Source organism: Rhinolophus hipposideros, assembly GCF_964194185.1.
Source record: "Rhinolophus hipposideros genome assembly, chromosome: 15".
NCBI lineage: Eukaryota > Metazoa > Chordata > Mammalia > Chiroptera > Rhinolophidae > Rhinolophus > Rhinolophus hipposideros.
This window is the reverse complement of record NC_138061.1, coordinates 28,161,904-28,175,610: the sequence shown is the minus strand read 5'-3', so window position 1 is coordinate 28,175,610 and position 13,707 is coordinate 28,161,904. Positions and strand designations below refer to the sequence as shown.

The 13,707-nt window shown below is 35.8% G+C and overlaps 1 protein-coding gene across 1 annotated transcript in view; it reads left to right on the top strand.

Moving 5' to 3' along the window:
- The window catches only part of TBC1D12 (TBC1 domain family member 12), an 87,123-nt gene extending 75,147 nt beyond the window's left edge, over positions 1–11,976 (top strand). The window contains exons 10-13 of the mRNA XM_081074699.1: positions 4,153–4,281; positions 4,538–4,647; positions 7,159–7,417; positions 8,185–11,976. Coding sequence (XP_080930825.1) covers positions 4,153–4,281; positions 4,538–4,647; positions 7,159–7,417; positions 8,185–8,253 — 567 coding nt within the window. The 3' untranslated portion in view covers positions 8,254–11,976. The remainder of the gene's footprint in view (positions 1–4,152; positions 4,282–4,537; positions 4,648–7,158; positions 7,418–8,184) is intronic.
- The last annotated feature ends 1,731 nt before the right edge of the window (positions 11,977–13,707 follow it).

Below are 13,707 nucleotides of genomic sequence, written 5' to 3'. Positions count from 1 at the left end.
ATAATCTTGGTTGTAGGTCATTGCTTTTCATCACTTTAATATTTTATGCCAGTCCCTTCTTGCTTACAAAGTTTCTTTTGAGAAATCAGTTGACAGTCATATGGGATCTCCCTTGTAGGTAACTAATTGCTTTTCTCATGCTGCTTTTAAGATTCTCTCTTTGTCTTTAATTTTTGGTGTTTTAATTATGATGTGTCTTGGTGTGGGCCTCTTTGGGTTCATCTTGTTTGGGACTCTGTGCACTTCCTGGGCTTTTAGTTCCTTTGCCATGTCAGTGAAGTTTTCCGTCATTATTTCTTCAAATAGGTTTTAAGTTTCTTGTTCTCTGTCTTCTTCTGGTAGCCCTATGATCTGAATATTGGTATGCTTGATGTTGTCCTAGAGGCCCCTTAAACTGTCCTTGTTTTCTTGGATTTTTTTTTCTTTTTGCTGTTCTGAATGGGTGTTTTCTGCTATCTTATCTTCTAAATCGCTGATTTGGGCCTCTGCTCCATCTAATCTACTGTTGATTTCCTCTAATATGTTCTTCATTTCAGTTATTGTACTCTTCATTTTTTTAAAATTAAAGTTTATTGGGGTGACAATTGTTAGTAAAGTTACATAGATTTCAGGTGTACAATTCTGTAATACATCATCTATGTATAGCATTGTGTGTTCACCGAGAGTTAGTTCTCCTTCCATCACCATGTATTTAATCCTCTTTACCTTTATCTATCGCCTCTTCCCTTGTATACTTTATTTTAACTGGTTCTTTTTTATGTTTTCTTCCTCCATCTCTATGTTTCTTATCTCTTTGTTGAAGTTCTCCCGAAATCTTGAGGATCATTATAACCAGTGTTTTGAACTCTGTCTGGTAAATTGCTTGTCTCCATTTTGTTTAGTTCTTATTCTGGAGTTGTGTTCTGTTCTTTCATTTGGGACATGTTTCTTTGTCTCCTCCTTTTGGCTGTCTCCCTGTGTTTGTTTCTATGTATTAGGTAGAGCTGCTGTGTCTCCTGGTCTTAGCAGAGTGGACTTATATAGTAGGTATCCAGTGGCATAGTCTCCCTGGTCAGCTGAGCCAGGTGCTCCAGGTGTGCCCCTCATGTGCCCTGTTGTAGTTGAGCCTTGGTTCCTGTTTGCACATCACTAAAAGTGCTTGACCCCCAGGCTGATTGGTTGTGAGGACTGGCCATGACTACAGTGAAGGAGCTGTTGTGCAGGGGCTGATCCTACAGAGCAGGGTTCACTTTAGCAGGGCCCTGGTGCCTGCCCAATCTTCCCTTTGGGTGTTTCATCCTTGGAGATGGCTGGGTGGTGCTCTGACTTGGTTCAAAGCTGGCTACCCAGTGGGGCAGCCCCAGGGCCTCCTGGGAAGGGCTTCACTACAGGCCAAGTTCAGCCTCAACCTGTGCCCTGCCCAGGGCTACCTGGTATGAGCCACAAAGGAATCTGCAGATGTCTGCCACTTGTGCAGGGCTTGAAGGTGCATCAAGAGGCCAAGCCGTGAACCGATGCCCACTGCCAGTAGTGTCATGCTTGGGGCTGCTTAGCAAGAGGTATGGGAAACATGGTGGCCAGATGCTTCTTGTTTAGGTTTTATGAACCTTTGAGAAATTTTAGGAAAGTCTGCAGGCATGAGCCAAGACAGGCTGTTCATATGGAAAAGTCACTGAAAGCAGCTTGGGTGGGCTCACGATTTGGGTGGGACAGGGTGTAGGGGAATCACCTATGGCTAGGCAGAGGATGGCTGTTAGCCAGGTTGATAGAAACTCAGATACGGTGACCAAGTGTGTCTGAACTTCAGGAATGGGGAGGGCTCAGCAAAGGAATTGTGGCTTCTGCCAGCACTTTGTCTGGTGAAAGCTGCCTCTCCAGTCCTCATCCTGAAACCAGACAACTCAGTTCCTCCCTTTATGTTCTTATGCCTTTTGACCTGGTGCCCCAGCGCTGGAGTTCAGAGTAGTGAATCTGTCAATGAATAAGTCTGTGTATAAGCCCTTTAAGAGGTACTCCAGCCACCCTCGTCTCACTGAGCCATAATCTACTGGTTTTCAGTCAGAAGTTATGGGAACGTCTCTCCTCAGCACTGGAACCCTGGAGTGGGGAGCCTGGTATGGGACTGGGACCCCTAAGTCTCCAGGGCGGATGTCCACAACCGAGATACTCCTAATTTTTAAAGGTTACGTGTGTGTGAGACCAGCCCAGTCCACATCTTCTCATTCCTGCCAATCTCAAGGTGACTTCTTCTGTATGTTCTTAGTTGTAGGACTTTGATTCAGCTAGAGTTCAGGTTATTCTCAATGATGGTTGTTCTATAGTTTAGTTGTAACTTTGCTGTGGTCATGACAGGAGGCAAGCACAGTGTTTACCTGCTCTGCCATCTTGACCAGAATTCCCTCAATTAAATATATTTTAATCCCTTCTATTTGCTTTGCTACCCTTCTATTACAGATGTTTAACAATTTGCTCCTTGCATACATTGAGCACAAATTCTAGTATTAAGAATACAATTGTAAACAAACAGACACAGCCTTGTCTCTGTATTAGTAGTTTCCTATTGTCATAGCAAATGACCCCAGAAATTTAATGGTGTTAAGCAACACAAATTCGATATCTGACAGCTTTGGAGGTTAGCGTTCAAAATAGATTTTACTAGGCTCTAGTCAAAGTATTGATATGGCTGTGTTCCTACTCCAGAAGAGAACAGGATTCTAGAAGAGAATCCATTTCCTTGCCCTTTTTAGCGTCCAGGGGCTGCCTATATTCCTTGGTGCTTCCAAGCCAATAATGTAGCATCCTCAAAACTCTGTTTATTCTCCTGCCTCCCTCTTTCACTTATAGGGACCCTCATGATGATTACATTGGGCCCATCCACCTAATCCAGGATAATCTTCCCATTGCAGGATTTTTAATTTAATCATGTTTGCAGAGTCCCTTTTGCCATTGTTGGTAACATTTTCACAGGGTCAGGATTAGGATGTGGATATCTTCATGGGCAAATAATTCTGCCTGCCTACCACAGGCTCTGTTCTCATAGAATTTATATTCTAGAAAACCAAATAGGCAATTACTGTAGAGTTGCTAAGAGTACTCAGAAAAATCCAGTGAAGTCAGAAGAGAACAAAGAAATATTGGGTCACAGAAGCTAAGGGAATTCTGCTAAGTGGGTAGGAAAGTGCCCATTGGGTTTTATGATAAATATCATTGGTCACTCTGGTAACAGAAGTTTCAAGATTAGTATAATAATGGAATGGGATTTCAGATTGAAGTGCACTCAAAAATTTAAAGGTCCTGAGAAAGTAGAAAGAAACAGAGGTATCATTGCAAATATTCTGAGTGGTGTCTCTGTATTAAGTCTATTATGCAAATTTCTACCAGAAGAAGTAAGTGTTTGATAAATTTTTTTAAATGAAAGAATGAATATTTTTTACAGTATCTATTCCATACTACCTGTCTTCTCAGAAATGTACAATAACTCCCCACAGCTCACAAGCAAGCCTCTGTAGGTAACTTAGCCTTTTACTGAAGGCCTTTCACAATTTGTAAATTCATCCCACCTTTTGTAATTTCTCCCATTATTCCCATTTTAAATCCTGTGCTCCAACTGGGCTGGTTCTGTGTGTCTTGACTCATACATCTTTCCCATCTTGAAATGTTTTTTTTCTTATTTCTTCCTCCTACTTTTCCAGGAATCCAGCCTTACTGTCTTAACCTTCACAACCTCGTCTTTCTTGGAATTTCAACAGCACTTCCCATACATATCTTTTATTCTTAATTCCTCACTTTCTGCCTCAGACAGATATAACAATGAAGACAATCACCTGATTTTCATTAAACTTTGTGATTCTGTGCTTTGAAAGACTTCTGACGGAGAAAATGAAAACTAAGTAATACACTGAGACAGGCTTTTGTAGCATGTAAAAGCTGGTACTTTTTTCTTTTTTCCAAAATTTTTCCTAGTACTTTTTAAACTATACCACATGATTAAGAAATTTAAAGTTAAGGAGATTTCATAATTATTAATGACTTGTTTATATTTACTGCTGTTGGGGAAAAGATATTGGTTAATTTTACCTTGTAATGTCATTTATAATTTTTCAGGAATGCAATAAAATAAACTGCAGAATTATTATAGGCACATTTTGATTAAGTGTTTTTTCCCCTTTGAAGGTCCAAGGGATGTCCTTCATAGCAGCAGTTCTCATTCTCAATCTGGAGGAGTCAGATGCCTTCATTGCCTTTGCAAATCTCCTTAATAAGCCATGCCAACTGGCCTTCTTCCGTGTGGATCACAGCATGGTATGGACTTCGGAAATGAAGCATGTTTTCCTTTGACTGTCAGTTTCAGTAGCTGAATGCCATTTTAGAGTGGAAACAATAGAAGACTAAAATAATCTGATCTAAAATTAGCTTTTCATTGAATTATAGTTTTATTAATGTTTGATGAAAAGATTCAGAGAGAGGTACTAAGATTTTATTAATTTATGATTAAGGATTTAATTTCTCGATTTTTAGAGCATGCTCTTTAATATTTTATTGATATTTCTATCTTTAGATGTTGAAATATTTTGCAACATTCGAAGTATTTTTTGAAGAAAATCTCTCCAAACTATTTCTTCATTTCAAATCTTACAGTCTTACACCAGACATATACTTGATAGACTGGTAAGTCTGACATACATAAAATATAATAATTAAAAAAAACAAAGTATAACTTTTTGTGTGTTTTAGGAACTAGAGTAAATTTCCTACATGGGATCATACATATAAAAAAACACGATTCTCTTACAAATAGAGAAACACTCATATTTTTGTGGAGAGGCATTTGATTAAGACATGGACTATGGAGTTGAAATCAGAATCCCCCAGTTTATGTTTTAATTTCTTATCTATAAAATGGGAATGATAATATTTATATCTTGAGTTGTAATGAGGGTGTTTTACATGGAATATCTCATTCAATGCGTACTACATACTAAGCTTTCATAAAGAGTTAGTTGATTTCTTTTATTTTACTTAACACACTAGGGTTTATGATAGTTATAATAGTGTTTTTTTTTAATTGAGAGCTTTGTTTTTTTCAAGGCTTTATCCAGCTTTCTGACAGAGAAATGATGCCTTATTTAGGTGCTAATGCTCTTCTGTTTTAACTTGGAGGGTTTGCCTCAGACTCTGGTAGCAGTAGCCAGTTGATTATAGAATGTGGGGGTGAGTTTTGCCAAAGAGATGGAACAGTTGGGTTTTTTTTTCCCTCCTTCTTCCGCCTCCCCCACTCCGGTTCAAGCCATTGTTTCTCAGTCTAGTTGTGTAGGACACAGCTCCCTGGCCCATGCTGGTATTATGAGCCTTGCGCTCCCCCCGGCTGAGGCAGTCGGTCGCCAGTCTTCGGTAGACCGCTCACAGCAGCTCATGGCAGCTTTCACCGGCTGCCAGCCACTCACGCTGCTCATTGGCAGCACACGGTAGCCCATAGCCACTCACGCCGACATCACTGCAGCCCAGCTCCAGGGAAGGCTGTTGTTCACATCTTAACTGTAGAGGACGCAACTCACTGGCCCATGTGGGAATCAAACCAGCGACCTAGACATTAGGAGCATGGGCTGGCCTGGAACTGTTGATCTTAAGATAGATTATTAAAAGTATACATAAAATGTTAAACCTTAAATCCTAATCATTTAAAATTATTGGGTTTCATATAAATAATATTAAGTTTTAATGTAGAAAAATAAATAATGATATTGGTTAAATATTATGTCTTCCCATTTGGTTGGGGCTTCTTTTATTTAGACTTTTTTTAAAAAATGAAGTTATTTTTCAGGGTATTCTCTTCCACTTCCCCTAGGAACATTGGAGTTCCTCTGGGAAGGACCCACGGTAATAGGGAGAGGAAGAGTTTTATATCATGGGACCCAGAAGACTAAGATCAAATACTAAATCTGTAAAGAAGGGGGATAAAATAACTCAATTGTCAGTCTTGAGGAATGTGAACACGAGGCAAATCAGGATCACAATTAATACAGGGAGCAGGATGAAACCAATAATGAGGAAGTGATGTATACCAGAAACTGCCAAGGCACTGCTGGGACCCTTTCTCTTTTTGAATAGTGAGTTAGTATTCCATGTGCCACTAGGAGTATTCTTTTTCTTATATAATTAAATGTGTGTTTATAATTTAAGAAGTAGACATGGATTTTTTTCCCATTGCTTCTATTGAACTTACTATATACAAATCCCAAAAACAATTGTGCAAGAAAACAGGAATAAATAAGTGGCGGTGCTAAAGGGTATTCATTTTTTGTGTGTGGGGGAGAGCGTTTGGTTCCCTTTCTGAAGTTTCATCAGGCCTAATCTCAAATAAACAAATTCTGTTTAAAAAATGTGTAGTTTCTTTGCTAAGGCAACTTTAAGAGAAGTTCTCTAGCACCTATTCTCCCTGCTTCCCCAACCAGAATGCCACCCTGAAGCACCACTGGATAATGAATTATATGATCAGACATTGTCAGAAAGGATGGGAAAAAATTTTGATGATTCTGTTGGAGTGTATACATGCTCCAAAAGAAGTAGTAAGTAAAGTTTGGTTAAGGAAAAAAAACAAAACAAAACTGTGTATTTCTGGAAGAAGAAAAGAGAGAAGTAAGATTTTACAATTTTGTACTTAGGTTACTAAAAGGTGATACTTGGGTTTCTCATTCATAATAATAATAACTTTTATTGAGCATTTCTTATGTACCAGACACTGTTCTAAACACTTTAAATATATTAACTCCTTTAATTTTCAGTACAATCCTGAGACGTAGATAGTATTATTATCTTTTGTTTACTAATGAGGAAATTGAGGGACAACAAGGATAAATATCTTGCTCAAGATCACACAAATAATAAGTTGGAAATCTAACTTATTGAATCTAAGATTCAAAGTTAGGCATTCCAGTTTCAGAGCCATACCCTTAAGCACTAGGCTTTCTGCCACTCTAGTTTGTATTAGGCCATATATCTATGTAAGATAGTAAATTCACATAAATACATTCATTTCCTACTACTCAAGCTCTTTGAGGGAAAGAGTCATACGTTGTTTGTGTTTTTATCCGTAATTATTATTCACATAGAGATGCTTAATGAGTAAATGAATCAATAAATGAAAAATTTCAATGACTATTTTTTCCCTCCGGATTTTAGGATCTTCACCTTATATAGCAAATCACTACCACTTGATCTGGCCTGTCGAGTCTGGGATGTATTTTGCAGAGATGGGGAGGAATTTTTATTTAGGACTGGATTAGGGATCCTCCGATTATATGAAGATATTCTCCTACAGATGGATTTTATTCATATAGCACAGTTTCTAACTAAATTGCCAGAAGATATCACATCAGAAAAGCTGTTCAGCTGTATTGCAGCCATTCAGATGCAGAATAGCACCAAAAAATGGACTCAGGTAGAGTGACGTTTTCCTACTTCAAATAGATGTGTTAAAACAATCAGTTGACTTTTTATTAAAAAGTTACGTATTTCTCAAATGTTAGTGCTTAAAAAAATATATATATAATCTTTTAAATAATTTTTAACTGTGAAAAGGCAAGAGTTTAACACAGATTGCTCCTCTTTTATCTATCTAAACCTGTGGATTTATTTTTATGTAAATTCAGTAATATCTTAAGAGGTTAGTGAAGTACAACCTACAGTAGTCATTTATTTGCGAAAGCAAATATATAATTACTTTGTTATTTAAAATAAGACAACATTTGTATTGAACACCTGCTGTGTGCTAAGGATTTGCACTAGAAAGAATATAATGTATGATCCTGGCTTTTTAGATGTGTAGTCTTGTTAGGGAAGCAAACATTGGCAGTCTAACTTAAGTGACATAAAAAAATAGCATTATCATTTGCTCCATGAATGATAGACAGTAGGCATTATAAGCTCAGTTTTATTGCTTGTGAAAATTAAGTGTAAGAATATTGGTCCAGGAAATGTTCTGTTGCCAAATAGTAATTTCAGAATATTTGACAAGTGATGAAAACTGGAATCTAATTATATACTATAAAATTGGGTTGAAACAAATGAGGATTTGAGAATGGCAGTCTTCTGGGACAGAGTTAAGTATACTAAAGCTTTTTCATGTTAATAAACTATAGTTATTTAAATCTCTTTAATCTGCATGGTAGTTTTTTGAGGATTAATCTTTACTCTATGTAATTCCAGGTCTTTGCATCTGTGATGAAGGATATTAAAGAAGGAGACAAGAATATTAGTCCTGCTCTGAAAATCTAATCTTCAAAATTAACAGACTAATTGGAATATAAACTTGTTTTTTGATAAAAGTTTTTCATTTCTTATGTAAAAAGCATGGAAGAAAATGTTGGAGAAATCTAAAAGAATCAAGACATAGAAAACTGCAGATTTTGAATTCCATGGCTGAAGTAAATGAAATAAGTAACCTATTGACAGTATTAGTCAAAAAGAATTTTGTAGGGATAGCCATTTTACAAAGGAAGAAGTTTAAATGGCTAGTTTATACTCCATAATTTGGAGTGAACAGTAATGCAATAATTTTTTTTTAACAGCGTTGGAGATACTTCAAATTTTTACATCTTTTCTTTTCTAACAATTATCATAAAGGCACTTTGGAAGTCAGATCAGGATTGTTAAATACTACTTTAACTTCCAAAATACTATTTGAAATAAACACCTTAATACAAATATTGTCAATCTCCAGTTCTGACCTTTTGAAGATATTATAGACCAAGAGTCAGCAACTTTAGTTGTAAATTATTTAAGTAACTGAAGCTGTTGATCTTAATTCACAGGTTGGGGCAAATTTGGATGGATTGGGAGCTGGAAATATTGGTGGGAAATTGTTTCACATTTGTTTAGGTGTTTTCCCACAGTATCATGTCTATTTCTTTTTGAAGGCAAATTGTTTCTTTCCCTTAAGGAATTCCTATCACTCAAAGAATTTTAGCCTTTCGGTTTCTAGTCTAAGAAGTTGTTCATCTAAGACAGCTAACTGGTAGAAGGAAAGTTGTTTGCACTTTAGTGGACTGAAGATTTGGGACTAAGTCCATAAATATAAATGAGGTTTTTCACTGGTAAGAGTAAAAAGTATGAATTCTGAAAGTTCTTAAGTAGCATGCTACGTGGCAAGACTTTATATTTTTTAGTTAAAATTATTTCACTGTCTGTAGAAACAAAATTTGTTAATTCCAGTTTGAAATTTGAAATCTTAATATGTAGCCAAGTCCGTGACTTGTAAAACACTGTGCATAATTTTCTAATTAATGGAAATAAGAGTTAAAAAAAGATAAAATTAACTTTTTTCTAGTGAGTCTAACTTTGATGGTATAGTGGATAAAGAAATTATTAATTATTGGTAAATTGACATTAAATTTATTTTGTAATATGTTTAATTCTTAAACCTAAAGTAAATTACTTAAATATTATGAATAATATCTATATAACATGCTATTTGGTTAATAATTAGATTTATAGTGTGCTTTTATGTTGTAGTTTGATTTGAAACAACACTTAAGCACACTATTTCTGTTAGTGGTATATTGTCTTCAAACTAACAAGCCTGAGAACCTTGTTAGTGTAGTGACTGCCTCTTTAGGAGTATGGGACCAGATGGTGTCCATATATTTTTACCCCATGGGTCATTCTAACCTAGGGACCACTAGTGGAGCCCTCAGAAGTTAACTCCTGTGATAGGAGCTTGCTTTGTGGAAACTAGTAGTGTAATAAAATATTGAGGGAGTACCCAGGGTCTTAATAGGTTTTAGAATGACTTTTTACTCTGGTAACTACATCCTTCATATTGGTGGCCCTGATAGAGGGAATGTAAGCCTTGGCAGTAATCTCATTGAGGTTATACCACCTGCCTGAATTTAATCTTCCTTTTGTCCATTTGTTTCCTGAGTTGGACCTAAGTTGCTATATTTCTTTTTCTCATTTTTTTTATTGTACAGTTTCTTTATCAATGTGTATATAAAAATGTAAATACAATGAATTCACTGAAAACCACTATTAACAATTACTGTGTAAATAAAACTTGTAAGCAGAGTAATTACTTGAAATGAGTCTTCATTACTTTGGGGATATCTGGTTTATTTAACCACATTTGGAGAAAAAAAGGAATAAACTTTTTTGGCCAAATTTCTCTTCCAAGGGATGAACTAGGTCTTCATCCTCTTGAGATTTACCGCACTGGCAGGTAAAATATTGTACTGTTCCTTCCCTTGAAACTACCATACAGGCAATGTGGGTTTATTCACATGGTCAGTGAATGACGGGTTTTTTTTGTTAAAGTATATTTTCAGTTAAAAAATAACTTTTCCTATAGTCCTCAAGATAATTTGAAATTTAATATGGTGTTTCATTTGTTTCTCTACTTAATATATATATTTTCTACTTCACTGTCCTTTTAGCCTTGGTCTGTATTGTATTATCTAAGTGCTACAAGAAGATTCCAGTAACTAGCATAATTTTCTAAAGTCATAGAACATAGTTATAGTTTTTGCTGATTTCTTTTGCATTTATGACCATCATTTAATGTTATTGGTTTGAATATATGTGACTTAATAAAAGTTAGGTAGCATTTACAAAAGGGCATAGAGGTTTTCAAAGTCTCTGACTTCATGATAACAGCTTTCATTGAAGCTTAGGACTGTGCTATTTTTTATTTAGAAAAGTCAACTTTTTATCGAGTCTACACTGTTGGAGGGTATAATTCTAAAGCATATAATCAGGAATAATTTATCTTCATAATGCGATATGTTTTATTTTGATTTTTCATTTCCTATTTTTGTTTGGATAAGAAAATTATTTTGTATTCCATGAACATATTCAAATAGCAGAGATTGATTTAAAAGAGGCAAAAAAACATGTAAGGGAGCTTTGAAAAATCAGATTTTAATTTGCCATGACTAGTTGACATAGTGTCAAAAAACAGTCTTACCTCTGGGGGAAAATTGATTTTTGTATTGAATTCATATTATTTTGATGTTGTCAAAGCAGTGTCCAAAATATGAATTCCCAAATGTAGTAAAACTTCATTAATTAGAACCTCACTGCTTCACAACATGTAAAAACAAAAATTAGAAGTTTTAAAAAAGATTTCCGGGAAACTAGCCACTTCTAGTGAAAAGAAAGCCTTGCGTTTTAAAAATGCTGTTTACTTACTAACAGTGTAATTGCAATAGAAGTTAAATAGTTGGTAGGTTGAATGAATGCAGGAACATCTATTAGCCCTGATTATGTGCCAAGCACTGCCTCTTAATATTTTGGTGGGCTAAACAAAGGCTTGCAAAGTTAGCAAAATTGCATTTCTTTCTGAACATTCTACCATTCATATTGATCTTTCCTTGGTTCCAATTAGTGGGGTTTTACTATGTGCATTTCATTCTGTGGGTTGGATTTATTTTCTAATAAACACCAGGAAGGAAATCTGATTTTTTAAAAAATTGCATCATAAAAGTGTATCATTTGTTGAACATTTAAGTAAACAGTACTTAATGGTTTCATTTAAGGTAAAATGACTTTTGTACTATTGCAGTGTATTTGGAAAATTTTTGTAACAAAAATGTAAATTGATCAGTATATACTTAGAGTATATAAAATTGACAACAATAGTATATATACATTTGTTCTCATTTTTCATCTTCAGGCATAATATTATACACAATGGTATGATAAAAGCAGAAAGCAAAATTTTAAATTGTCCTGGTCTAGGCAGTATTGATAATCAATGTTGTCAGTAGATGATGTATTTTGATTATCACATAAATCCCAAGGCTTAATTCTAGCATCTATATCCTTAAGAAACTTTGAAAGGGAAGTATTACTTGGACAAAATCTTTGTAGATTGTAAACGGCTTTGAATGCCTGTGTTTAGAATTTAGAAGATAAATCAGAACATGTTTGAATGATAGTGTTTGTTCTGTTCTTAAATTAATACCAAATGATTTTTAAATAAATTGTGCTGCAATAAGGTAATTTCTCATTACTTTGTTGTAATATTATGAATTGATTTTTATAGCCACTTATGGGAGCCCTTGAAAAATAAGTAATTCTCATCAAACTTTTAATTAGACAACATGTTTTATGGGCTTTTAAAATTATAAATCAAATCCTATCATTTCCTTGGTTAAAACCCTCTAGTGTTATTCCTCATAATAAAAATTCAAACTTTGTACCCTGCTCTTCATGGTCCTGTCTGTTCTGGTCTCCCTCTCTCTACAATTTCAACCACTACTCAACTTCATTAACACCACTGTAGACCTAATGGATTTCTTGCCACTTCTCAATCTGCCAGCCTTTGTCTACCTGAGGGCTTTTACTATTGCTGTTTCCTCTGAAATGTTCTTTGCCTAGGTCTTTTTATGGCTTACATTCTCTTTTCATTCAAAACCCTGCTTAATGTCACATCCTCAGAGTTGGATTTTCTCTAATATCCGTCATTCTTATGACCTTACTCTGTGTCTAATACTTATCACTAGCTGACATTGTTTTCTATAGTTGTTTGTCTGTTGCTTCCACTACAGTATAAACTTTGAGGTCAGAAAGCCTCTTTTTTTTAAACCCATTGAATTGCTAGTGCCAAAAATGGTGGACGGCACTACCCAGAATAGATAAGGATGAATAGATTGTTTTATTTTGGGCCATTCTTCAGTGAACTTGATTTAGAATATTTCTATTAGATTATGCATTTAGGTAGAAACTCAGATCATTTACTTAGCTAGAACACTTAAGGTTTGGGTAGAAGAGGATGAACTAGTAGAGTTCAGAATTAGGAATATCAGGAGATAGTGGGGGTCAAAAGAAAAAGGACAAGAGTGTTTCGCTAAAGGAGGGACTGTTAGTGTTATGTGACAGTGAGGTTGAGATGAGTATTTAGAGATGTTCCTTAAATTTAGTTGGTGTGTGTGGAGTGCAGCAGCCAGGTGGTTGAAGAATCAGTGGGAAGCAAGGAATTTAAAGATTGCTAGTGTAGCCAATTCTAAAGTTAGCTGTAAAACGGAAGAGAGCAGATAAATAGCTAGCTGGTGGGGGAAGAGGAGGTTACCACTTAACTTTTTTTAAGATGGGAGAAGTTAAAGTATTTAAATACTAATGGAAAGTATTCAGCAAAGGTTTAAGAAATAGAGAATGGGATAATGTGTAATATAAGATTCTTGAATAGGCTGCATGGAGATGGATTCAGGGCGTATCCTGAGGGAAAATAGAAAAGGTGTTCAGATGCAGGTAGGTTTGTAAATTTGGTGTTGGGAATCTGAAAGAGTTCTGTCTTACAGCTATTGTTTACTTGTGAGGTAGCAGGAAGCAGGGCCATCCAATGTAAGCAAAAGGGAGCAGTGGTTTTGTTTTGGATTTTTTCCCCCCACTTCTATGGTTGGAGGGGTGGTGAAGCCATTAGTATGAAAAGGATTCTAGAAGAGAAAGATATTTTGTGTGTGTAGGGAAAATAATGACTTGTGACATCGGTGCCTCATCTGGACAGTCTATCTCTGACTTTTTGTGCCAGTTGCCCATGCCAACTTTGCTTCAATCAGACTAACCTTTTGATCCTCAAACATAACCGAAGCTTGTTCCTGCCATAGTCTCTGCACTAGCTGCAGATTCTTAATTCTTCCCCTGGGCTAGCTGGCTGCTTGACAGTTGGTTCTCAGCTTAAATGTGTCACTTCCTCAGATAACCTGATTACTCACTTTCAAGTAACTACCCAGATTA